Raw genomic sequence first — 25,067 nt, 5'->3', positions numbered from 1 at the left:
AAATACTCTTCTTGATGAATTGGCAAAAATTCCCACAGACACACTCCAAAATCTTGTATAAATCCTTCCCAGAAGAGTGGATGCTGTTTTAGCTGCGAAGTGGGGACCATCTCCATATTAATGCGTATGGATTTAAGGGGTTTTTACACTGGACGATTATCGGGCAGACAAGCGTTCATATAACGCTCGTTGCCGATAATTGCCCTGTGTAAACAGGGGAACGATCAGCAGATGAACGAGCAAACGATCGATCATTTGCTGGTCGTATCGTTTCAAAAAAGTTAAATATTATTGTTGTCGGCAGCACATCTCCTGTGTAAACAGGGAGACGTGCTGCCGACATGATAATGGATGGGGACGAGCGATCAGAGTAACGACCGCTCGTCCCCATCCCTAACGCTGTGTGACAGGAGCAAACGAGCGCCAATCAACGATGTCTCGTTGATCGGCGCTTGTTGCACCGGCCGCTTTATTGGCAGGTGTAAAAGGGCCTTTAAAATGGGATGTCATCAAAGCTCCTGTAGGTGTAATGTGTAGGTGTCCCAATACTTTTGTCCATATAGTGTATATGGAAACTTGTCCATATGTAACAATGTGAAATCAGACTGATTTTCTAGAGTTTACAAAATCAGCCTCATATGTCACTATTCCTACACAGCTATTCCTACATGTACTCGTTTTCTTTTTATCACTGCTCTCTGTAGTAGATCTAGTAGAAGACAGTGGAGGATCTCCAGAAGGAAGTCATTTAGGTAAGCAAAACATTTTTTAGATATGTTGCGGCACATGGGTGTGGATTAAAGCGGCATTTTCTGTTTTTGCCTGAGATAACTTAGGCCCTGTTCACACTGAGTTTTTCCAACGGAAAAAAAAACGGCCGAATTTCCCTTTAATGGAGGTCACATTATCATTCTGGGAATGTAGCATAGATGTAATTGTAGGTGTAGTATTCTTATCTTATTTAGGATATTTATTGCATGGGGTAATAGTGACGTGACTTAGAAAAGTGGCAGCCATTTTTGTGTTCAGATTGGTAGTAACTGCCCTTTCCTCACATGGACATCAGTTGGCCGCTCACTCGGCCATGCGGCAGCTCAGCTCTGACCGGGTGACAGATATAACAGCAAAAATTAACAGTTTGAAGCAGTCAAGAGGCCCCTACAGACAGAAATAAGGTAACGATGAACATCATCATACAATTATGATCTTTAACCCTATCATTACTGGCATCTTACACGGGTTACACCAAGTCAACAAATAGACAATTAGACATTGCCGCATCTGTACCCAGTGAAACAGCCCCCGTATCCTTAGATGCCCAGAGAGGATCCTGCTCCTTCTAGCTGCATAGATTCATTAAGGATTATTGGGATCATTCATTTGTATATTACAGGGGTTGTATGAGGTTAGAAAACCAGCTGCTCTTTTTCATGAAACAGCGCCACACTTGGCCATAGGCTATGTACGGTATTGCAGTTCAGCCAAATTCACTTGATAGGGGCTGAGCTACATTACCACACACAGCCCATGAACAAATGACACTTTGTCTAGAGGAAAGCAGCCATGTTTTTCTAATCTCATATCTGTTGCACCCACTAACTTTCAACATTACATTACATTACGTTGTGTATTTGTCCCTTCAATGTCCTTACAATCTCCTTTATTCTAGTGAACTCTCCAGGAACATAAATAATGTCTGCTAGTGCTCTCAGCCACAGTCCAGCATCTCTATATGTTGGGGACCTTCACCCCGAGGTCACAGAGGCTATGCTGTTTGAAAAGTTCACTCTTGCAGGTCCAATTTTGTCAATCAGAGTATGCAGGAACAAGACCACCCGTCAGTCTCTTGGCTATGCCTATGTCAACTTCCAGCAGCCAGCGGATGGTAAGAATTCTTACGTAAATATAGCGTATACAGGTCTAGATTATAGGGAGGGCAAAACGGGGCAGTAGCTCAGGGGCATCCACCTCTCAGGCAGAGGCATAACTTGAAGCTCCTGGGCCCTAATGCAAGATCTATATCAGGGCCCGCCATACCATATATCATTTATAATACTGGCGGCAGAGGGGCTTCTGGGCCCCCTCGGGCTTCAGGGCCCGGCTGCGACTCCTACCTCTGCACCCCTTATAGCTATACCCCTCATCTCAAGTCCCTCAGACATTTCCAACATCAAGGCATGGGAATTTTTAGGCCTACTAAAAACAATTCTCCATTTATTTTTGTTCAGAGCTTCAATGCATCGGCCTGCACTAATAACTAGAAGAAATTCAGGCACTAAGAATTTGTCTTTATTACCATAGATTGAGCGGGGAAAGCAGCTACAAGGCACCTCCAGCTCAGGTTACCTATAGGGGAACAGCAGACATTAGGGGACAGTCAGGGGGCACCTGTACATATAAGATTGTCACACATTATATAACCGTTACTGGGAAGGTGGACCCCACAAACCTTGATTTGACCCACAGGATATGTATAAAATATGGCAGCCATGTAAATTCAGCAAAATTATATATGACAGGAAAATTCTAAATCTGTAATAATTAATAAATTAGATTTTGTGTATAGTTACTAATGACTTTAAAATAAATAAAGAAATAAATATATAGAAATTACAATTTGCTTTTGAAAAGTTTTATTCTAAATAATGTAATTTGCTGTCAATTGCTATTTTTAATGGCCGTGCAAGTTTTATCAATTTGAAAATGTTCACCCCTGTTCAGAACCGGATTAAGATGGAGGCCCCAGAAAGAAAAATCTGGTGGGAAACGATCGTCCATGTATGGGGACGAAAGATCATTAATACAATTGTTCGTCCCTATGTATTTCCTTCATGTCGGCAACACATCCCCTATTTACACAGGGAGATGTGCTGCCGACTAGCGACCATTTTTCTGGCCGCATAAAAGACCTGATCAGCCAATGAACTATTGTACACAGGATAGGCCATCAATATAAAATGCCTGGAGAGCCTCTTTAATACCAAAATAATATACAGTAAGATCCTAAACTCCCCCTAGTGACACACTGGACCCACTGTCACATAACCCGTCAGTCCCGGTGATCTGACGGGTACAGGTTTCAATGCACAATACAGCTCTGTATACAGGATACAAAGCAGCTGTATCTCAAAAAGTAAAAATAATTTTTAATAAAAAGTATTTAGAAAGTTGCACCAAACACACTGATAGACATTTTATATATATAAAAAAAACAAAAACGATTTCAAAGCTGTACATAGCCTTTAAGCTCGACAAATCCTATCAGGGCATATGACAAGCACTTGCTTGAAGTAGTCAGCCTTTTTATTATACCTTATGGAGTCTGTTTGTTTAAAATCCCCCATATTTTTTTCATCAGCGGAACGTGCTCTGTTTACAATGAACTTTGAAGACCTGAAGGGCAATGCAATGCGCATTATGTGGAGTCAGCGCGACCCATCTCTACGAAAGAGTGGGGTTGGCAATGTTTTTATCAAAAACTTGGATAAATCCATTGATAGCAAATTGCTATATGATACGTTTTCTGCATTCGGCAATATCCTGTCTTGTAAGGTAAGTAAACCTAAATAGTGATCTACGCAGGCTGTATAGGAATAATGTAATTACTTTATATGATGTGTTACAGATCGTGTGTGATGAAAATGGATCTAAGGGCTATGGGTTTGTACATTTTGAGACCCAGGAATCGGCCCAGAAGGCCATTGATTCTTTGAATGGTATGCTCCTAAATGAACAGAAAGTGTAAGTAGAATTTCATATAATAAAGAGAATTCCCATCTGCCCAATGACTTGTGTTACCATAAAAAATGTTAAAGGGTAACTAAACTTTTAAAAAACTTTTAATGTGTCATAATGACATGTCAGAAGTTTTGATCAGTGGGTGTCCGAGCACTGAGGCCCCCACCGATCGTTAAAACGAAGGGAAAGAAGCAATCGGGTGATTTTAATATTGTATTATATGAAAGAGGCATCACAGAGGCATCCAGTAAAGAAACACAGCATATGTTTTTTTTTCAATGGTACCCTATGGGCATGGGTATGTCTGCCTTCCATCCACGTATACCTTTACCAGAGAGCTCGAACTCTGTGGGAATAAAGCTTTACATCCTTAATCCAGCCTATAAGAGCACATGTTCCTACAAACACCCGTGGTCCCGAAGGTTTTAAATGTTTTTCGCCATGCTGTCTTTAGTAAGTCAAAACTGTAGATAGACTTTTTTGTTTTCTCTACAAAGGTTCATTGGACATTTCAAGTCCCGTAATGAACGAGAACCTCAAGTTGGTGTCAGAGCTTTGTTCACTAATCTTTACATCAAGAACTTTGGGGAAGACATGGATGATGGACGACTCAAGGAATTGTTCAGCAAATATGGTAGGTGACTGGTAAAGATTCGGTGTGTAGCCACATCAACGTTAGTCTGACAAATTTATATTTTCTGTACCTACTTGTTCTAAATTTGTACAATAATCTCACTTTAGGGCCGACACTGAGTGTTAAAGTTATGACTGATGAAAATGGGACGTCCAAGGGATTCGGCTTTGTTAGCTATGAAAAACATGAGGATGCACTAAGAGTGAGATGAAGACAAAATCATTAGAATCAGAACTGTTATCTTTTCTATTGCAGGCTGTCTTGGTTGTTGGAAGTTGCAAAAAGTGTGTTGAGGAGATTCCTCCTTGTTTTGATTTTAAAGGGGTTGCTCATTTCAGAAATTTAGGGCATATCCACATGGGGTGCCACCTCAGGTCCCCTCACTCTTCTGAAGAATAAGGGGCCCACAACCCCTTTTCGGCAAGCTGAGGTAGTTGGCTGTGTCCACTTAAGGGTCCTTTTACAAGGCCCGATATGGGCCAAGAAAATGATCACCGATCGAGGAGACAGCACGTTGATCGGCACTCGTTTGCTCCTTCCACACAGAGTTATGATTGGTAATGTATGGGGACGAACGATCATTACTATGATCATTCCTCCCCATACATTTCCATCATGTCGAGAGTTCTTTCAAATGAATGGCAGATCATGTAACACAAGGATGGGGGTCAGGTTCACCAGTGCAGGAGACTTAACAGATCACCACCCTGGCTGATATAGTAAGGTCCAAAGTGGGAGACACCCCTGTGAGACAACCCCTCTGGGGCTTCCAGTATGTTAATATTTAACCTATTTTCTATAACTTTTTGGACAAGTAAAACCTACATTTATAGATTTTTTTATTTTATTTATTTAATTATGATTGAAAGTAAGCTAAACTGTAATAAATATAAGTTTTGGGTTCAAACAGTCCCTTTTAGGAATATACCAGAGTAGTTAAAATTTGCAAGACATAGTCATTGAAGATCAATAGTAGTTCCAAACGTTTGGAACTACTATTAATCTTCAATACCTTTTACTATATATCACTGGGAGATCAGGAAAGCCTTAACATAAAGAGAGGTTTTGGGAAATGCTGTCCTGACCTCCAAGGACGCGATCCAGTCCTGTCTTTGGCACTAAATATACAGGTCATGGAGCTATAATACTCATGTGCATGATCGGTAAAAGTAACCATTTTCCCAATTCCATAAGGCTGTGGATGAAATGAACGGTAAGCACGTGAATGGTAAGGCCATATATGTAGGAAGATCCCAGAAGAAGTCAGAAAGACAAGATGAGCTTAGGAGGAAGTTTGAACAGATAAAGCAGGAACGAATCTCCAGATCTCAGGTCAGTGACTTTGTGTGCGATGTGTGTCAGTAATTAAAAAGTTTGGAGCGAGTTAGTAATAAGTAATTTTTTGGTTTTAGGGCATCAATCTCTACATTAAAAATCTTGCAGAATGCATTGATGACAGGCGACTACATCAAGCATTTTCCCCCTATGGTACCATCACCAGTGCTAAGGTGAGCTTAGGTTTTACATTTAAGGGGAATTTGTCAGCAGTTTTGAGCCCTCAAATTGCTGACAGTTCTACATACAAAACGGGGAGAGCAGCGTAACTATACCGCTGGTGCCGGTTGCATGACAAAAAATTGTACGATTTAATGCCGCCGGCGGCCCCTTCATGCTCAGTGCACCCGGCAGATTCTCTTTAAACTTTTCATAATCACATTGAACCAAATGTGAATGCCCTTAGGCAAAGTTTTATTGTTTATTTGCCTATGGAGGATGGCAGAATGTTCACTGTGATCTAATATTTTAGGTGATGATGAATGGTAGACGCAGCAAAGGGTTTGGTTTTGTCTGCTTCTCCACCCCCGAGGAAGCAACCAAAGCTGTCACAGACATGAATGGCAGGATTTTAGCCTCCAAGCCCTTGTATGTTGCTTTGGCACAGCGCAAGAAGGACCGTCAAGCTAATTTGGCCGATCAATTTATGCAGAAGATGGATTATATTCGAACAGTACCCTACCAAGTCATCAATGCTTACCAGCCACCACCACCACCCAGCTATTTGATGCCACCTGCTCCACCGGTATGTCTCCAGATCATAAGTCTACAGGAAGTTTACACACATGGAAAGATTATTTGGTTAAATCCTTGTTTTTATCCTTAGACCCAGAATCATTCTGCATACTATCCAGCTGGACAGATACCACAGGCTATGCCAAGTTGGACGGCACAAGGTCTGCTTAAAACATAGGAATGTAGAGTTCTTTGAAACTACAATAGGGGAGATTTAATAAGCCCGGGGATCATACACGAGTCCAGAAAAAAAGATTGTTGGAGTGAATTGTGCCAAATGTATTAAAAGTTGGACGTCTATTAATAAAATTGGAGCATTTGAAATTGTCCTAAAGTCCGAAAATTAGATCTACGCTTGCTATGAGTAGGTGTATATTAGCGCCAAAATTTGTGCCAATTACTGACGTAAGTATTAAGACCACGCCCACTTCCTTTAAGCCAGACTCATTTTCCCAGAACTCCTGAGAGGAAAAAGTCGCAAAAATGGCATACACAATCATTTTTTGACTTTTTTTTTAGCTCAGTAAACTGATTAATGAATGTGGTAATATGCGTTCATTACATGTTAACTTGGTGAAGTGAACTGTCTGTAGTTTTCTATCAGATTACATATAGACATTATAATTTCCATAGGGCATAGCCTCTATGGTCTACTTCTTAATTCCTCACCATTTTCAAGATCCATTATTCTTAGCTGCCTGTTTGCTGCAATGTATCCAAGCTAATAGCTCTTAGGCTACATTCACACCACATCTGTAGATCACGTTTCGTGGAACCTGAAATTATAAAGTTAAAGGGGTTTTTCAGTCCCATAAAAATGATGGACAATCCTCAGGATAGGCCATCAATATGTGATCGGTTGGGGTCCGACTCCCTGCACCCCCACCGATCAACTGTTTTGAAGGAGCAGCAGTACGAGAGCTGCTTCCCCTTCATTTCCACGGCTCGCACTGTGAATCGTCAACACACTTGTAGCAGCAGTTCACACTATTACAGCCTTATCCCATTCATTTCAATGGAGTCGGACCCCGACCGATCACATATTGATGGCCTATCCGGAGGATAGGCCATCAATTTTATGGGACTGGAAAACCCCTTTAACGTATATATTTTAGACATGTGACTGCATACTGATACAGTTGCATACGTCTGCCATTGACTCCCTGTATAGCAATCCCTAAGTAAGATTTGTGCTTATAATGATAATAGTCTAGACTGGATAGAATTGTAGCAAGCACTCAGCTGTGCGAAGTATTAGATCTGAACAGGTTTTCAGCCTCTGGATGTGAATTAAAATGTTGAGATCTGGAAAATTGTAAAGAATTGAAACAAAGTGAATGAAATTCACTTGTGATTAAACTGTCTTGACATAAGATTTCACAACCCATTTCATTTCTTAGATCCATTAAGAAATGGATGTTAATGTTTTAAATGGTGATGGACCTTATAGTCGGTTTGAGAAGCTGAATTACCCATTTGCCTTTCTGCAGCATTTCAAAATATGCCAAGAACCATCCGACTATCTGCTCCATCACCTTCAACGTACAACACAATGAGACCAGCTCCTTCAGCCCCTCGTGTTGTATCAGTTCAGCACGTAGGTGAGTAACTGCTCCAGTCATAGTCTAACACTTTTATACTTCTCTTAGACAATGTTCTATATACAGTGTCATTTAAATATATGGCACTACAGTAGATCTCAAGTGTTGGGGGTGCCTCAGCCTCAGTGGAAAATCACCACCATTTTTCCTGTGATTTTAATGTGTGCAATATTTATTTATAAAAATAACGCAGACTTTACTGTGTCTCTGATACTTGAAGGTGCCAGTATATTTAATTAAACCCGCAGGGAAAACATAATTGACTTCTAAATGTAATAAATGCATAAATGATGAAAACATTTTTTTATTTTATTTTTTTCCTTTTTTGGGTTGTCTATTGTTGTGACACTTTATGCGTGTCAATTTTTTTTTAAAAGTGAATAAACAATTAAAACAAGCAAGTTCAATAAACATTGTACTATACAGTTAACTGCGATAGTACGTCACAGTGATAGCATAGAAGCTGTGTCTGCACCATCACTTGCGGAGACCGGAACCGCGGGGGCCGACAGCGCTCTGAAATGCCTAGGAATGAAGATAACTCAGATACAGGCAGTTTAACCCTTTAGATGCCACTGTCAATGTTGCTCGCTGCATCTAAGTGGATAAACAGGGAGAGGGGGCTCCCTTTGTCACACGATTGGCACCCCGTGACGCAATCATAGGGTGCCGATGGGTTGCCGTGGCAGCCAGGGCCCCCCAGTTCTGCCATGTACATAAGCCTATTTGGCTCTGCCTCTGGAAGTGTAACGCTGACAGACATAATACATTGATGTAGTGTACATTTAAACCCCATGTACAGTGTAGTATTATATCAGTATTGTGTATTTGCAAAAAGTGATGGCACCAACTTCTTAGAATCTTGGTGCACTATGGGTCCCCAAGTGTATAGGGATGGTGGCACTTACTGCCTCTCTAACCTAGTTTACTAGTCAAGTCTTCACTTGCACAATAGTCCTAGGAGAAGAAGTGCTAGAGGGAGAATAAAGGTCCTTTTACAATGGCCAATATGGGCCGTGAAAATGAGTGCCGATCAACAAGACAGCTCATTGATCGGCGCTCATTTGCTCCTTCACAAGAAGCAATGATTGCTTATGTATGTGGATGAGCAGTAGTTATTACAATCGTTCATCCCCATACATTTCCAACGATAATATTTCTTGTTGCATAAAAGATGTGAACAGCCGATGAGCGAGTGTTTGCTCATTCATTGGCTGATCGTTGCCCTGTTTACACAGGGAAATGATTGGGAACAAGCTTTCATATGAACTCTCGTTTGCCCGATCTTTGGCCCGTGTAAAAGGGCCTTAACTCAACCAAGATAGTGACAACTATGAGAATATATTTTTCTGCTGCTCTCAACCAATTAACATTGCTAATAACAGTCTTGATGATGCTTAAAATACGCTTTCAAAAGTCCTCTTCAGCTGGATGCCAGGCATAGAATAGAGCCCCATACTGATTTGAGGAGTTGTAGAGTGGCAGCTCTTAGTTCCCAATAGTTTAACCCTTTATGGGGATCTTCTAGATGCTCTTGTTTAAAGTGTCTGTGTATAATGGTAAGTTATAAACAGCAGTGCTAACATTTATTGAGGTATTGTAACTTTTTCATACAGCAAATATTCCACAACTAACAATTGAATCCCAGCCTACCCATGTTGCTGCGGCAGCCGCCAATGTTCCTCAATATGACTATCCTGCTGGAGTTCTGAATCCGCAACAGATTATTATTCAGCCACAAGTTGCAGTGCAGCAGGTAATCTTTGTCTGTACGACCCAATGTCAATTATATGTACAGGTTCCTTGCCAAAGATGTAGGAGGCTTCATCATTTTTGACTGCAAAGATCAACACTGACATCGAGCTCCCTGCTCACATAAATAAATGTAAAACGCTCAGTAAACATTTTTTATTTCACTTTTTCCAGCACAACCAGTGTTGTTCATTGGGAAGTTAAATAAAGTAACTTCCAGAAAACTGTTTGCCAGTAAAGACTATTGCTTTTTTGTATGTTCTGTATTTTTATTTTCCGCCTGCAGCCCACGGTCTTTCTGGATCAACCATCGGCTCCCTCTATACTGGCCCCTCCTGTTTCTCCAGGTGACCAGAAGCAAATGCTGGGTAGGTAAAGCCATACAGCGCTGCCACATCATGTACATTGTGAAGGAACATAAGACATGATATAAGAATTCCTTTGGTTCTAGGTGAGCGCCTGTTCTCTCTAATTCAAGCCATGATCCCTACACTTGCTGCGAAAATCACAGGAATGCTGCTGGAACTTGACGATTCGGAAGTTCTGCAGATGCTTCAGTCACCAGAATATCTCCGCTCCAAGGTATGACCGTATTCTTATCTTATGTGCAGAGTAATGTTTACCTTCTTTCTTCATAACCCGGGCCTGGCGTTATACATGTGGCTTCTTATTTCAGGTTGATGAAGCAGTTGCTGTGCTGCAAGTCCATCAGGCCAAGGAAGTGGTGCACCAAGTCGTTACCAATGCTGCTGTACTGGCGGTCGTCAAGCATGCATCTAAGTTGTAGCATGTTTGATCCTGGCTCAGTGAACTTTGCTATTCATAGTTTTTGTAGCTAAAATTGCAAATCTAGATTTGTAGGTTGAAGACTTTTTAATATGTTGAGGACCATTTCCATGTCTCAGTGTTAAATTGGAATGCCTGAATTGGCATTAAAAGGGTATTCCTAGAATCAACATTTATCACCTATCCACAGGATAGGTGATAAATGTCTGATTGCTGGGAGCCCCACCAAGCCCCCTGTTCCTCCTCACTGCATGATTGCAGTGAGTTGTTTAAATGGAGCAGCGGTCGAGCATGTGCGGTGCCGATCTATGGGACTGACGGAGGCAGCAGAGTACAGTGCTCAACTGTTTCCATCAGCCCCATAGACATTGAATAATGTGGCAGCACACATGGTCGCCCGCTGCTCCTTTTAGACTCCTCCACACTGCGGGGGGTACAGTGAGGAGGAACAGGGGGCTCAGGACCCTTGTTCTAGTTATCAATGGGGTTTCAGTGGTGGGGCCCCTAGCATTCATACATTTATCACCTATCTTGTAGATAGGTGATAAATGTCAATTGTGGCAAAACCCCTTTAAATTAATGTCACACATTAATACAATTTTTCTGTGTCAATTTTCCCTGCAAGGCATCTGCGCCCATCAGAGAACTTTTGAGTTATATACAGAAAAATAAATTGTATAATATTCTTGCTTCCATGAAAATAAATATATTTAATATTTGCGGGATTATTATCAATGGATGGTACAAGGAAGTCTCTGTTGGCATTTTGAACTATAGTGGTACTTAGTTTGGTTCAGAATAAAATAAGAAATAAAAATTATAAAAAATTATTAGAAAAAATAAAGCAATACCTAAAATCGTGAATCTTGATTGGCAGATATATTACTTTTCTCTGTTTACAGACTTCAGAAGTGCAACAAGGCAAACTACCAATCTAAAAAAAGGTCACACAATCGGTCCTACAGGGATGTGGAGAGATTGCGGAGTCACCAATGTATAGCAGCTCCTGTTGCTAAGCAATAAGCTGAACATATTCAGGCCATGCCATTCTACTGCCAGACTATGGAACTCTCTGACGCAGGATGTGTTTATGGTCCATTAGTTTGATGATTTTAAAAGGGGTCTGGATCCCTTTCTTGTAGATATTTCGTATATCAGAATGACTGACTCCTGAAGTTTCCGTTAAAGTGAAAACTTTAAGATAAACAAGGAAAAGCTGGAACCTGTCCTGGAAGATTTTTAGGCCTCAGTATCAGTTCTTCGACCTTCATCATCTGCTGACACGCTCATCTTCCTTTTATTCTAGCCGTGGTGAGAATTCTGAGACTTCTCACAGCTTCAATAGACGCTGAACCTTGGGACTAAAGCTCAGAGAGGATCTTCAGGAGAATATGCTGAGATCCTGGGACAAAGAGAACGGGGGGAATTATGAAGTTTAAGCCACTTTAGAGCTATAAAAAAAAGTTGCAAATGTTGGCGCATGCTTCTTTTGTGCAAAAATTTGCCACTTTGTTTTTCACTTTAAAAAACGGAGTGGTTTAGCAAAAAGTCGGCTTGGTTAATGGGGTTATATGGGTTAGAAAATTGAGGGCCTATCCTCGGGATAGGCCATCAATATTAGATCGGTGGTGGTCCGTCAAGAGAATGGGACAGTGGTGCAATACCATGTACAACCGCTGCAAACAACGGCGCTTGCAAATAATAACAGTAAAAAGAACCATGTAAACAATGAAGAGGCTGCGGAGCTCGTACGAGCATCGCGGCCAATTCAGACAGCTGATCGGCAGAGGTGGCGTCTGTCGGACCCCCACCGATTTGATATTGATGGCCTATCTTGAGGATAGGCCGCTAATTTTTATAACCCGGATAACCCTATTAACACTGGCCTAACAAATTTACTATAATTTACACAAGAAACTGGCATAAATTATGGCGCAAATCTACGCTAGCACATAGTTGCCGTAGATTTGACATCCTGTCACACAGACATCTTCCATATAAAATACATGGAGGAACCAGGGTACATCTTGATTCTAGCTTACTACATCTAATCCTACAATGCAGGGAGATCACGTGGTTGGCAGAGTTCAATCTTTGTTCTTTCCCTGTGATCCACAAAGAGAAGTTTATTCAAACTTGGAAGAAAGTAGCCGTTTCTAACACGTTAAGGAGCAGAATGGGGCGGGGGGAAAAATGCTGGCTTTCTCCAGCATTCCCAAAGATCATGGTTTCCCAAACTATGGGTCGCGACCACCTGGGAGGTCTTGTGAAGTCCTCTGGGGGGTCGCGAGCCACTGATTGATGTCCCGGTTTCAACTGTATCTGCATCTTCGGGACGCAGATACAGTTGAAATCAATGCTCGAGCAGGGAGTTGACGGCTCCTTGCTCCAGCATTCACTTTGCCGTGAGCGCTAAGCCGTGAGCAGCTCGGAGCAGACAGACGAGATGTAGTGACGTCATCGCGCCTGTCTGTGCTGAGCCACACACTGCACAGACTGGAGGAGCAGCAGGATCTCCTCCACCCATCGTGGGAACGGGCATAGGTGAGTATGTATTTAATTGTTTTTATTTGCCACTATTGTGGCTGTGTGGAGGCAGCTATGGGGGCATTATACTGCGTGGGGCATCTGTGGGGCATTATATTGTGAGGTGGCAGCTAAGGGGGCATTATACTGTGTGGGGGCAGCTGTGGGGCATTATACTGTGAGGTGGCAACTATGGGGGCATTATACTGCGTGGGGGCAGCTATAGGCCATTATACTGTGTGGGGGCCACTAAGGGGTCATTATACTGTTTGGGGACAGCTATAGGGGCATTACACGGTTTGAGGGCAGCTAAAGGGGCATTATCCTATGGGGGCAGATATTGGGCATTCAAATGTGTGTGGGGCAGCTATAGGGGTATTATCCTGTGCGGGCAGCTATGGGGACATTATAATGTGTGAGGGGCATTAAGGGGTTATTATACTGTGTGGAGGCAGCTATGGGGGCATTATACTGTGTAGGGAAGCACTTTGGGGGCTTTATATAAGGGCATTATACTGTGTGGGGGCAGCGATAAGGGCATTATACTGTGTGGGGGCAGTTATCGGGGCATTATACTGTGTGGGGAGGCACTATAGCGGCATTATATTGTGTGGGGAGGCACTATAGGGGCATTATATGGTGTGGGAGCAGCTATAGGGGCATTATACTGTGTGGGGGCCCACTAAGGGTCATTATAGTGTGTGGGAGACCCACTCAGATGTGTTTCACCCCCCCTGTTCTAAACCCCTAGCTACGCCTCTGTTGGCCACTAATGGATGGGTTGGGTCACATGACCCACCATCACCAGCCACAGTCGGGCCTCAGCGACACACTGCAGCAGGATACCTTGAGCCCGCCCCATCCCCTGCCTGCACAATTACGGTTGTGGGGGGTCCCAAACAAATGTCTCGGCCAAAAGTGGTTCCCTGTCCCAGAAAGTTTGTGAATCACTGCCATAGATAATGAATGGAGCGGCAGCGCAAATGCTCGATCCCCACTCTGTTTATTCAGAGGACTCGAGAAACTCGTTCTCTTGATCGGTGGGGGTTTCAGCTGTCAAACACTTATCACCTATCCTGCACAAGTATTTACACACAACGTTATCGTCATCAGAATGATTACAAAATTATTGTTTGGTTGCCTATTGAACAATGTCACATATCTGCTATCAATAAAACGATGCATGTTTACATACCACAATGTCACAACGAGTAACGATTTTTTTTGATGTTTGCATAAATCATTATTTAATAATTGGTTGAGTATAAATCATTATTTGTACGATCAATGAGCGTTTTAATGCTAGTCGTTAAATCACTTCCCAGAATGCAAACCACTACAGCAAGCTCTGAACTAGCAACCATTACTGGGAGATTTATAAACAGAATGAGAACAAGGAGCTAGATAGCCAAATATCGTAAAATTAAATACCTTTATTGACACATAAATACACATAAAATATTAAAAGTTACAAAAGGACAAAGAGACTCTGTAGTTCCAATACAGCACAACAGGAGAGACTCCCAACAGATAATCCAGGGCAAAGTTACCAACACTCAAAGTATAGAGTACAAAATTGGGGCACGATACCAGGTAATATGGGTGAATAGTAATACCCTAATGCGATACAACCTTTGTATATAGTAAACAGGTAAAGAAATAAGGGTAAGTCACCGGTACCACCAGGTCCACAAGCAGAACAGTCAGCCCCCACCCCTCTATACAAAGATCATCTTACCCATGGTACAAGGACCGGGAGAATCAATCAAGCGTGCTGTTGAACCCTGACGTGCGTTTTGCGGTATGCTTCCTCAAGGGGTGTTATCGTGTCTAAAAAAGAGACAGCCTTATATGTGGTGAGCCACAGGTGTACTCACTCGTTTTTTTCCCATTCCAAGACACAACGGCGCGCGTTCCCTGCCGAAAACCGGAAGTGAGGCATGCCCCACTTCCAGCCCCTGGCGCCGTAGCGCACATCCGGAATCCCCGACGCGTACAGGGATCCCGAGCATGCGCAGTGCGCCAAAGGGGGCAGGAATGAGGCCAAGCCACACATCGGAGACGTACAGGGAAGGCGCGCACCTCATTGGACAAAGAAAAAGAAGAGATGTACTGCCGGGAGGAAGAAAAGAAAAGTGAGTGATATGTGTAGAAAACAATCCTAAGTGTAAAAAATAAATAACAAAGGAATGGAAATGTGTGATCGAAGAAAGCAAAATAGATAATATATAAAACGTATATAATGCCCTGACTATTGGCACTGCGTGTAAGTGTCGTGAAGGTTATTGATGTGAAAACCAACGGTACTGATGAAACTAAATTAGGACTAAGGGCATAGAAATTAAATCCGAGTCCTTAGATACGAGGAAGCAAGAAAAACTCCCATAAACGTAAGTGATGAAAATGACATGAATAAAAAGGGTGCATTGATAAAATCACATACGCTGATACTATATATATAGTACAAAAAAAATATGGTATTGTAATCAGAGCATATATATATACGACATTAATTCTCAAAGTGACATAAAATAAATTATTAGTCAAATATAACAGTGAACACAATGGCATTAATCGTTAAAAATTGAAGCTAAAAATACGGAAAAACAGCACGGAAAAGACTGTTATTCCCTTATACACATATATTGTGGTCAATACATAGATAGAAGATACACAGAAAAATATATATATATACATGTTTTTATATCATATATTGTATAGTGTCCTCCTCCTTAATCTTGATAGTAGAGTCCAATGATGAGTTTCAAGTTCTTGTCAGAAAAAAAGGGCTGTCACAGAGTTAATACGTCAAATGCCTATGTAGCAAAAATAAGACACAAATGTTAAAAAAGTAACATTAACCGGTTAAGGACTAGGCTGTTTTACAGCTAAATGACCAGAGCAAATTTCACAATTTTGCTATGCGCTTCTTTAGATGACTATAACTCAGCAGGTGAATAAAGTTCATCTTTGAATTTTACACTCTTTTTAAAGGACAGATAGGGCTTTGTTTTAGTGGCATTTGTCAGTATATATCATTTTTTTTTTTTCTCTAAAGTGGGCAAAATTGGAAAAAAATGCAAGAATTTAACAATTGTGTCAGTTTAGGCTAGTATTTTTCACACACGGTATGAACCACGGCCAAAATTAATCTCCTTTCACATTCTTCCACTTCTCCCGTGCATGGGGATACCAAATATGTGAGCCTTATTCACTGTGCGGGCATGTGCCAGGGCTTGGCATAAAAGGAGGCTTTTTGGCCTTTTCGGTCCAGGAATTTTGCATTTGATTTTAGAGCCATATACTGTTTTCTGGGGGGTGTAATGCTGCTGAAACATTGGAAACACCCCATAAATGACTTCATTCACACAAGTAGACCCCACAAGGTTTCCTTCAAGGGGTTTATCATATTTTTAGCAAGTCCAGTTTTCTTCTGAAAGTTTCTTGAATAAGATGGAACAAAATAAAATCAGCACTTTTTTAGCAAATGCGTCAGTTTAGGCTAGTATTTTTCACACACGGTATAGACCACGGACAAAATTCATCTCCTTTCACGTTCTTCCACTTCTCCCGTGCATGGGGATACCAAATATGTGTGCCTTATTCACTGTGCGGGCATATGCCAGGGCTTGGCATAAAAGGAGGCTTTTTGGCCTTTTCGGTCCAGGAATTTTGCATTTGATTTTATAGCAGCATACTGTTTTCTGGGGGACGTAATGCTGCTGAAACATTAGAATCACCCCATAAATGACTTCATTCACACAAGTAGACCCCACAAGGTTTCCTTCAAGGGGTTTATCATATTTTTAGCAAGTCCAGTTTTCTTCTGAAAGTTTCTTGAATAAGATGGAACAAAATAAAATCAGCACTTTTTTAGCAAATGTGTCAGTTTAGGCTAGTATTTTTCACACACGGTATGGACCACGGACAAAATTCATCTCCTTTCACGTTCTTCCACTTCTCCCGTGCATGGGGATACCAAATATGTGTGCCTTATTCACTGTGCGGGCATGTGCCAGGGCTTGGCATAAAAGGAGTCTTTTTGGTCCAGGAATTTTGCATTTGATTTTATAGCAGCATACTGTTTTCTGGGGGGGCCTAATGCTGCTGAAACATTAGAAACACCCCATAAATGACTTCATTCACACAAGTAGACCCCACAAGGTTTCCTTCAAGGGGTTTATCATATTTTTAGACAGTCCAGTTTTCTTCTGAAAGTTTCTTGAATAAGATGGATCAAAATAAAATTAGCAATTTTTTAGCAAATGCGTCAGTTTATACCAGAATTTTTCACACACGGTATAGACCACGGACAAAATTAATCTCCGTTCACATTCTGCCACTTCTCCCGTGCACGGGGATACCAAATATGTGGGCCTTATTTATCACATAGAGATGTAGGAGGGCGGAGGATAGAAGAAGATTATTTCACAAATCGCTTTTTTTCAAAGCTAGTTTTACAAAACTCAACAGAGTTTCTATAACACTTCCAAAATATCTGCTCTTGAAGCAGAAATCCCAAAATATTCATCTAGGGGTATAATGGGAATTTATTTTTTGGGGTTTTCTAAAATAAGAAATTGCAGGTTAATGCAAATGGACTCTCCAGCAGATGAACTTTAGAAAACATCAAACATGACATCCACCCCCCACCCATTCCCTCCCTCACCCTTGGAGTAAAATCAGGGGAAAAATAATAATGTAATGTAGGGCAAATATATTTTCAACGAATTAACTAAAATCTAATAATTCAGAACAGTGTGGTATTTTTTAAAACATGGCTCAATGCACAGGCCTGGTTGTGAGGGACATGAGGGACAGAAATATCGGGAATCTTTGCGGTGCCCGTCTTTTCTGCAGACGCGGCACTTTTTCTGGGGGTTGCTTCTGGTTGGTGTTGGGGGAATCCGACTGATGAAGTGTCTTTCAGTCAGTCGCGTGACATCCTCAGACTGGGGGCATTCTCGGGTGTCCTGAACATCAAAAATGAGGCCTTCAATAATTTTTTCCTGGGAATCCAGGTATGTGTCTCTGCCTCTGTTTTTTTTATAGAGCACAAATGAGTTGTGGATGGCCACCTGTAACAAATAAATGGCCACCTTTTTGTACCAGGTTTTAGTTTTGCGTTTTACTAAATAGGGCTGTAAAACCTGGTCGCTTAAATCCACCCCCCCCCCATGTACTTGTTATATTCGGACACGCTCACTGGTTTGTGCTTGTCCGATGTTGCCCCTCTTTCCCTCACTGCCACTGTTCCTGCGGTATGAATCGTGCTTAGCACATACACGTCTTTGCGATCCCTGAACTTGACCGCCAGCAATTCTTCAGATGCATAAGCACAGGAGTCCCCCTTTACCATGCGCTTCCCCACTAATTGCTGTGGAAAACCAATTCGGTTTTTGCGCATGGTACCACATGCCCCAGTCCTTGCAGCATGCAAATGCCTAAACAGGGGCACACTAGAATAAAAATGATCACAGTACAGGTGGTACCCCTTGTGAAGCAGAGGCTGCATTATCTCCCACACGATCTTACTGCTGGTGGAAAGATCAGGGGGGCATCCAGGAACATTTATTGTGCGGTCCCGCCCTTCATAAATCCTGAAGGCGGTGGTATATCCTGACCCGCTTTCACACAATTTGTAGCTTAATGCCATATCTTGCCCTTTTGGAAGGTAGATATTGGCGAAAGCTAAGTCTGCCATGAAAGTTGAGGAGGGATTCGTCCACACTTACATTCTGCTCAGGGGTGTAGAGTTGCAGAAATAAATTATTCAGGGAATTTATTAGCGGTCTTATTTTGAACAACCGATCCCGGTTTGCATCGGTACTTGGGGGGGCCTGTGCGTTGTCATTGAAGTGGAGGAACCTCATTATTGTCTCATAACCAGACCTGGGCATTACTGCAGAATATACTGGGGTGGCTTGGGCGGGTCTTGTTGACCAGTAAGACCTAATGGAGGGCTTTTTGACAATACCCATATTTAGGGTGAGCCCCAAAAAAATTTTTAATTCCTGCAAATTGGTGGGCGTCCAATCTCTGGCATGGGTGGATGAAGGTTTCTGCCTTATATATTGCGTGGCATATAAATTTGTTTCGTGGACAATCTGATTTAGGATGTCGTCCGTTATAAATAAATGGAAGTAATCCATTTGGACAAAATTTGTATTGTCCACGGTTATGCCAGGAGTGGCCGTAAATCCGTGGATTCTAGGCCCAAAAGATGGGGCAGGTGCCCATACAAGAGCCTGGACTGGAGGGACCAGGCTGTCCCGTGCTACAGCGCTACTTGGCCCTGCGCTTTCAAGTTCTGCAGTTTCGACTGCATCAGGGACAACGTCCCCTGAAGATGAACCTGAAGTGACGCTGTCATCGTCACTGCCCAAAACAGGTTCCATCTCGGACGCCATCTCTGATGCGGTCTCCGACTCAGACCACAGCATGGCGTATGCCTCCTCGGCGCTAAACAACTTCCTCGCCATAACGTAACTAACACTAACTAAACACATTTTTTTTTTTTTTTTATAAAACACACAAACTAACTGCTATATATATCTACACTACCGCTAACAAAAAAATAAACCGCTATTGCTATATATATTATATATATGTGGATATATATATAATTATATACTCCCTACCTGCCTATTCTAATAGAATAAAAGAAAGAAAGGTAGATAGATAGAAAAAAAGATAGATGGATAGATAGATTGTATAGATAGATAGAAATCTATCTATACAGAGAATGTTTTAGAGTGTAACTGTATTTTTTTTGTAACTGTAACTGTAATCTTCTGGCAGCAATTCTCCCGAGTCTCTTCTTCTCCTCAAACTGAAACAATGTTTGAGGAGAAGAAAAGAGGCAGGAGATTTACTGCCAGAAAAGTCAAAATAAAACAAATGTGGTCGCTGTGATAGGTTTTCACAGCGACCACATGATCAGGGACCATCAGATTGGTCCCTGATACTCTGCCCAGTGCCCAGAGCTGTTGGTAACAGCGTGGGCACAGGGCTGTGTGCACGCGATCGCGTGCACACTGTTTTATAAGCAGGAATGCATGTGATCGCTGTGATTGGTTGTCACAGCGACCACATGTTCAGGGACCATCAGATTGGTCCCTGATACTCTGCCCAGTGCCCAGAGCTGTTGGTAACAGCGAGGGCACAGGGCTGTGTGCACGCGATCGCGTGCACACTGTTTTCTATGCAGAAATGCATGTGATCGCTGTGATTGGTTGTCACAGCGATCACATGTTCAGGGGCCAAAAGATTGACCCCTGACATTCTGCCCAGTGCCCATGGCTGTTAGCAACAGCCAGGGCATAGAGCTGTGTGCACGCGATCGCGTGTGCACAGTCTCTGAAGTGCGGTCGTATATATACTATACGCCGGACTTTAGAGACCCTGACCGCTGGCCGTATATTTACGGCCAGCGGTCGGGAACCTGTTAAAAACAAAAGGTGGTAGGGAGATTTATAGAAAAGGGGCAAAATTGAGTTGTTCGTTAAGCCCACCAGGGATCATGGTTCCCAGTTTGACGATCCACATACACTCTTTTTGAGCCAAAACCTTCCTCAAATCACCCCCTCTGATGCCACAGTGTATGCGGTCAATTCTGCGAATCATGAGGGATTTAGGATTACAGCCATGGTGTTGTTTAAAATGTCTCGGCAGTGTTTTAAATTGTCTATAGTCACTTAGCTCCAATGATATCACGTACATGTTCTCTGGTACGTATCCGTAACTATCTGGACGTTAGACCTATATAGATTTTAGGACACCCACAGAGTGCGTAGTAGACTACATGTGTAGTACTACAGGAGATGTAATCCCTGATTTTGAATGTTCTCATTCCGTCTGCGGTCGCAAAATCTAGGGCTCTGCCAATATTGGGGCATGCACTACAGTCACCACATGGATAACATCCAATTTTAGGTTCGCGAGAACTGAAAGGATTAACGTGTTTCGGCACGTAGTGGCTTTTGGTAAGAAGATCCTTGAGGTTTTTACTCCTCTTAGCTGTCATCATCGGTTTCGAGGGTAAGCATTTGGCTAGGGTGGGTTCCGATCTCAAAATGGGCCAATGTTGCCCAAGAATCGACCTCATTTTGTCCCATTGGCTGTTATAGGTGGTGATAAAACGAACATTGTTATCTGCAATTGAAGATGTTTTCATTCGCAGTAGATCACTTTGTGGTGTTTTTCTAGCCCGATTATACCCTGATTTTATATTGCGTGTGCTATACCCTCTATCCTCAAATCTGGCTCTGAGATCGTCTGACTGCTGTTCAAAAAGTTTGTTGGTAGAGCAGATCCGCCTCATCCTGATGAACTGCCCAACCGGAATGGCTTTTACAGTTGACCGTGTGTGGAAAGACGTAGCATGCAGCAGCGAATTTACTGATGTGGATTTCCGAAAGACATCAGTCTGGAGGAAACCATCACAATCAGCGAAAATCCCTATATACAAAAAATGTATCTGTTGTTTATGAGACTTATAGGTTAATTTGATGTTGTAAGGGTTTAAATTCAACTGCTGCATGAATTCCGCCAGACTACACTCTGACCCCTGCCAGATGAAAAGAATATCATCAATGTATGGAAACCAGCACTGTACATATTCGGCGGCCCGAGCGCCATCCCCATGGAAAACTTGCCTCTCCCAAAAGCCACGAAACAGGTTCGCATAGGATGGCGCACAGGCCGCCCCCATCGCAGTGCCTCTGGTCTGTAGATAGTAATGATCCTTAAATACAAAGAAATTATGGGTCAGAATGTACTGGAGAAGTTCCAGGATGAAATTAGACATATCGCCATCCCGGTTGCTCATCCCCAGGAAGAAGCGAACCGCCTCCAAACCATCACAATGCCGTATGCATGTGTACAGAGACTCTACGTCAGCCGTAACCAACAGCATATCTGACTCTATTTGAATTCCATCTAACCTACCCAGGACCTCCGCTGTGTCCTTAAAGGAACAGTGTCATCACAATTTTTTTTAAAATATGTTAAAGATGTTAGTGCTTTATTAAAAACGTTTATATTTATTTGTGTGTTTGTGTTTTACTTTTTCTTATTTTTACACTTTTTCTTCCCTATGGGGGCTGCCATTTTTTTTCCCATTTCTGTATGTGTCGATTAACGACACATACAGACATGGAATACGGCAGCCACAGTCCCATAGGGACTGCGAACGGGGCCCGTTCCATCCACTAACATGTACGCCGTCTGTGTGGGAACTGCGCATGCGCCGCTCCCACACAGTCCAATTTGAAATGCGCGCCGTCCGGCGCCATTTTCCTGTGGACCGGAAGTCGCGGCCGGACAGTAAGATTACTACTTCCGGTCGCGGCTTCCGGAGTTGTGCACTTGGACCAGCGGCAGCAGACAGAGCGGATGGGCCGGAGGGAGCCGCGGCGGCAGGAGCAGGTAAGAGATTTCTATGTATGTTCGTGTTTGTGTACGTTTACTACTGTATGTAAACCTACTACACTGTGTGTTAGCTCAAAAAATGGCGACACACAGTGTAGGAGGTTAGACCATTCAAACCCCTCGTTTATCCCGGCACTAGCCAGGATAAAGGAGGGGGGGATGCTGAGAGCTCACTAGAGCGAGGGCTTTTTACCCAATTTTGCAATGCTGCAATTTTGGGAATAGCTCCATCTAGTGACCAGCAATGGGAAATATTATAAATTAGAATTAATTTATAATATTTCCTGACTCGTGAAAAAAATAAATAAAATTTAAACAATGTTTAATCACCCACACACTAAATGTTTAATTAAAAAAAACAAAACATGTTTTTCTGGCAACACATTCCCTTTAATGTATGAAGGTAGCTCGGTGACCAAAGGTTTGAGATAATAATAAACGAATTTGCAAACTGGGTCACAGAGACCACCCATACCTGACACGATCGGACGTCCTGGGGGGTCCAAAAGATTCTTGGGAGATTTCAGGTCTGAAGTTTGGAGAACTGTGAGTGCAGCTCTGGACTATAACACGGGCAGTAAATCAGGATCAGTATAAGCATACCTCCCAACCGTCCCGGATTCAACTTGACAGTGCCGGGTTCCGGGCGGTATCCCGCTGTCCTGGCCGGCCGTGGGGTATGTCCCGCTGTCAAACTAATTCTAAAGCAGGGAAATTCCTAGAACAAAAAAATATTAGATCCTATGTGTAGAAATGGTTCCCTTCCCTTGGTTGAACTTGATGGACATGTGTCTTTTTTCAACCGTACTAACTATGTAACCATCAGCTTCCTGCTTCATAATTAGTTCATAGTGGAGGAGCAGAGGGAGCTCCTCCGCTCACCGACGACTTTAAGCCCTGTGCTCGGGGAAGCCCTTGACGCAGCTATGGGGTATTATGCTGTATGGGGGAATTTGTTTGGGCATTATACAGCATGGGGGCATCTGTATGGGCATTATACTGAATGGGGGCATCTGTGTTGACTTTATACTGTATGGGGGCATCTATGGGGCAGTATACTGTATGGTGGCAGCTATGGGGCATTATACTGTATGGCAGGGTTGCCAACCTCCACTTCAGACATTTCTGGACAACTGAGCTAAAATTCAAGGACAGACCAAAATTTTTACGGACACATTACAAAATTGTTGCCTGTGCAGTGTGCAGTGTTCTAGGAGTGACTCACCAATCACAGCTCCTCTTGTAACTTTCCCACGCTAACTTAGGTGATGTTTTCTCTGATTGATCACTTTCCCTTTTTTTTCTCCATCTGGTCCAGACCGCTGTGAGCGCGGAATGTGACACACAGACATGTTGGTTTCTCACTTCCAGCACCTCCTACCTATACCCCATCCTATAAACAAACTCCTAATCCACAGCGCCCCAGATAGTAATAATGATCCCTCAGTGCTCGACACAATAAAAGTGCCTCATCAGTAACCGGGCCCCCTGCAGATAACACCACACACAGTCCCTCTTGTAGATAGCCACACAGCTCCCCCTTGTAAATAACGCCACACACAGCCCCCCTGTATATAGCGCCACACACTGTTCCTCCTGTGTATAACGCCACACACAGCACCCCCTGTATATAGCGCCACACAGTCCCCCTGTATATAGTGCCACACACAGCCCCCCTGTATATAGCGCCACACACAGCCCCCCTGTATATAACGCCACACACAGCCCCCCTGTATATAGTGCCACACACAGCCCCCTTGTATATAGTGCCACACAGCTCCCCCTTGTAGATAGCCACACAGTGCCCCCCTTGTAGCCACACACAGCAACCCCCTTGTAGATAGCCACACTGCTCCCACTGTATATACCGCTCTCCGCTCTGCCTGACACCACTCACCGTCAGGAGGAGGAGGTGGTTATGCAGCGAAGCAAAGCGGCGGAGGATCACTTTGAATGGGGTCAGCGACAGCACAGGACTGGACCAGACCAGTCACCTGACCCAAGTCACCTGACCTCATGTCAGGTGACTGGATTGGTCCACTCCCAGCAACGACCTCACTTGGCAGCGGCCGGTCTGCATATTTTCAGGTTCCACATCCCGGACGGTGCTTTTATCTGCCGGAAGCTACGGACGGCAGAAAAAAACACCAATTTAAATTTATGGATGGTTGGCAACTCTGCTGTATGGTGGCAGCTAGGGGGCATTATAGTGTGTGGGGGCAGCCATTTTGTATTATACTGTGAGGGAGGCTCTATGGGAGCATGATACTGTGTGGGCTGAATCGGGTGTGTATGGGCGTGGCTTAAACAAAATAAATCTATTGTTCCTCTTTGTGATACTTGGGAGGTATGGTATAGGTAATGCAATGTATTTATAGTTACTCACTTTGCATGCACATTTTGATGTATATATAACTACAAGTAGCCATTTTTTACAGTAATAAAGCTTCTTTAAAAAAAAAAAATTAAAAAAAAAAGCCTATTCTATTTCATCGCAGTCCCTTTTTGTCCTCTCTTCCGGTCCGTAG

At 42.8% G+C, this 25,067-nt stretch overlaps 1 protein-coding gene and 1 long non-coding RNA gene across 3 annotated transcripts; one reads left to right on the top strand and one right to left on the bottom strand.

Moving 5' to 3' along the window:
• Nucleotides 1–1,070: 1,070 nt before the first annotated feature.
• On the top strand, nucleotides 1,071–10,907 carry LOC142652406 (polyadenylate-binding protein 1-A-like). Its single transcript, XM_075828047.1, has 15 exons — nucleotides 1,071–1,175; nucleotides 1,670–1,885; nucleotides 3,359–3,552; nucleotides 3,626–3,741; nucleotides 4,236–4,372; nucleotides 4,480–4,574; nucleotides 5,567–5,704; nucleotides 5,785–5,880; nucleotides 6,180–6,452; nucleotides 6,534–6,603; nucleotides 7,933–8,043; nucleotides 9,660–9,799; nucleotides 10,082–10,163; nucleotides 10,247–10,377; nucleotides 10,472–10,907. The coding sequence occupies exons 2-15, from the start codon at nucleotides 1,693–1,695 to the stop codon at nucleotides 10,580–10,582; spliced, it is 1,887 nt and encodes a 628-aa protein (XP_075684162.1). The 5' UTR covers nucleotides 1,071–1,175; nucleotides 1,670–1,692; the 3' UTR covers nucleotides 10,583–10,907.
• Nucleotides 10,908–15,678: 4,771 nt separating this feature from the next.
• On the bottom strand, nucleotides 15,679–24,588 carry LOC142651354 (uncharacterized). Of its 2 annotated transcripts, none has more exons than XR_012847607.1 (3): nucleotides 24,437–24,588; nucleotides 23,143–23,257; nucleotides 15,679–15,923 (listed from the first exon to the last, which is right to left on the bottom strand). It is a non-coding gene; the product is annotated as an uncharacterized LOC142651354 (long non-coding RNA). The 2 variants fall into 2 exon arrangements; XR_012847608.1 differs by lacking the exon at nucleotides 24,437–24,588 and adding an exon at nucleotides 23,765–23,840.
• Between the last annotated feature and the right edge of the window lie 479 nt (nucleotides 24,589–25,067).

This window comes from Rhinoderma darwinii, chromosome 5 (assembly GCF_050947455.1).
Source record: "Rhinoderma darwinii isolate aRhiDar2 chromosome 5, aRhiDar2.hap1, whole genome shotgun sequence".
In the NCBI taxonomy this organism is placed as follows: domain Eukaryota; kingdom Metazoa; phylum Chordata; class Amphibia; order Anura; family Rhinodermatidae; genus Rhinoderma; species Rhinoderma darwinii.
The sequence above is the reverse complement of the archived record's forward strand: the minus strand, read 5'-3'. Positions and strand labels throughout refer to the sequence as shown.

Excerpts from the sequence above, each read along its gene's own strand:
- LOC142652406 (XM_075828047.1), top strand. The coding sequence starts at position 1,693 with ATGTCTGCTAGTGCTCTCAGCCACAGTCCAGCATCTCTATATGTTGGG. Across the intron at positions 4,373-4,479 it reads GGAATTGTTCAGCAAATATG|GGCCGACACTGAGTGTTAAA; the intron begins GTAGGTGACTGG and ends ATCTCACTTTAG. Across the intron at positions 6,453-6,533 it reads TGATGCCACCTGCTCCACCG|ACCCAGAATCATTCTGCATA; the intron begins GTATGTCTCCAG and ends TTTTATCCTTAG.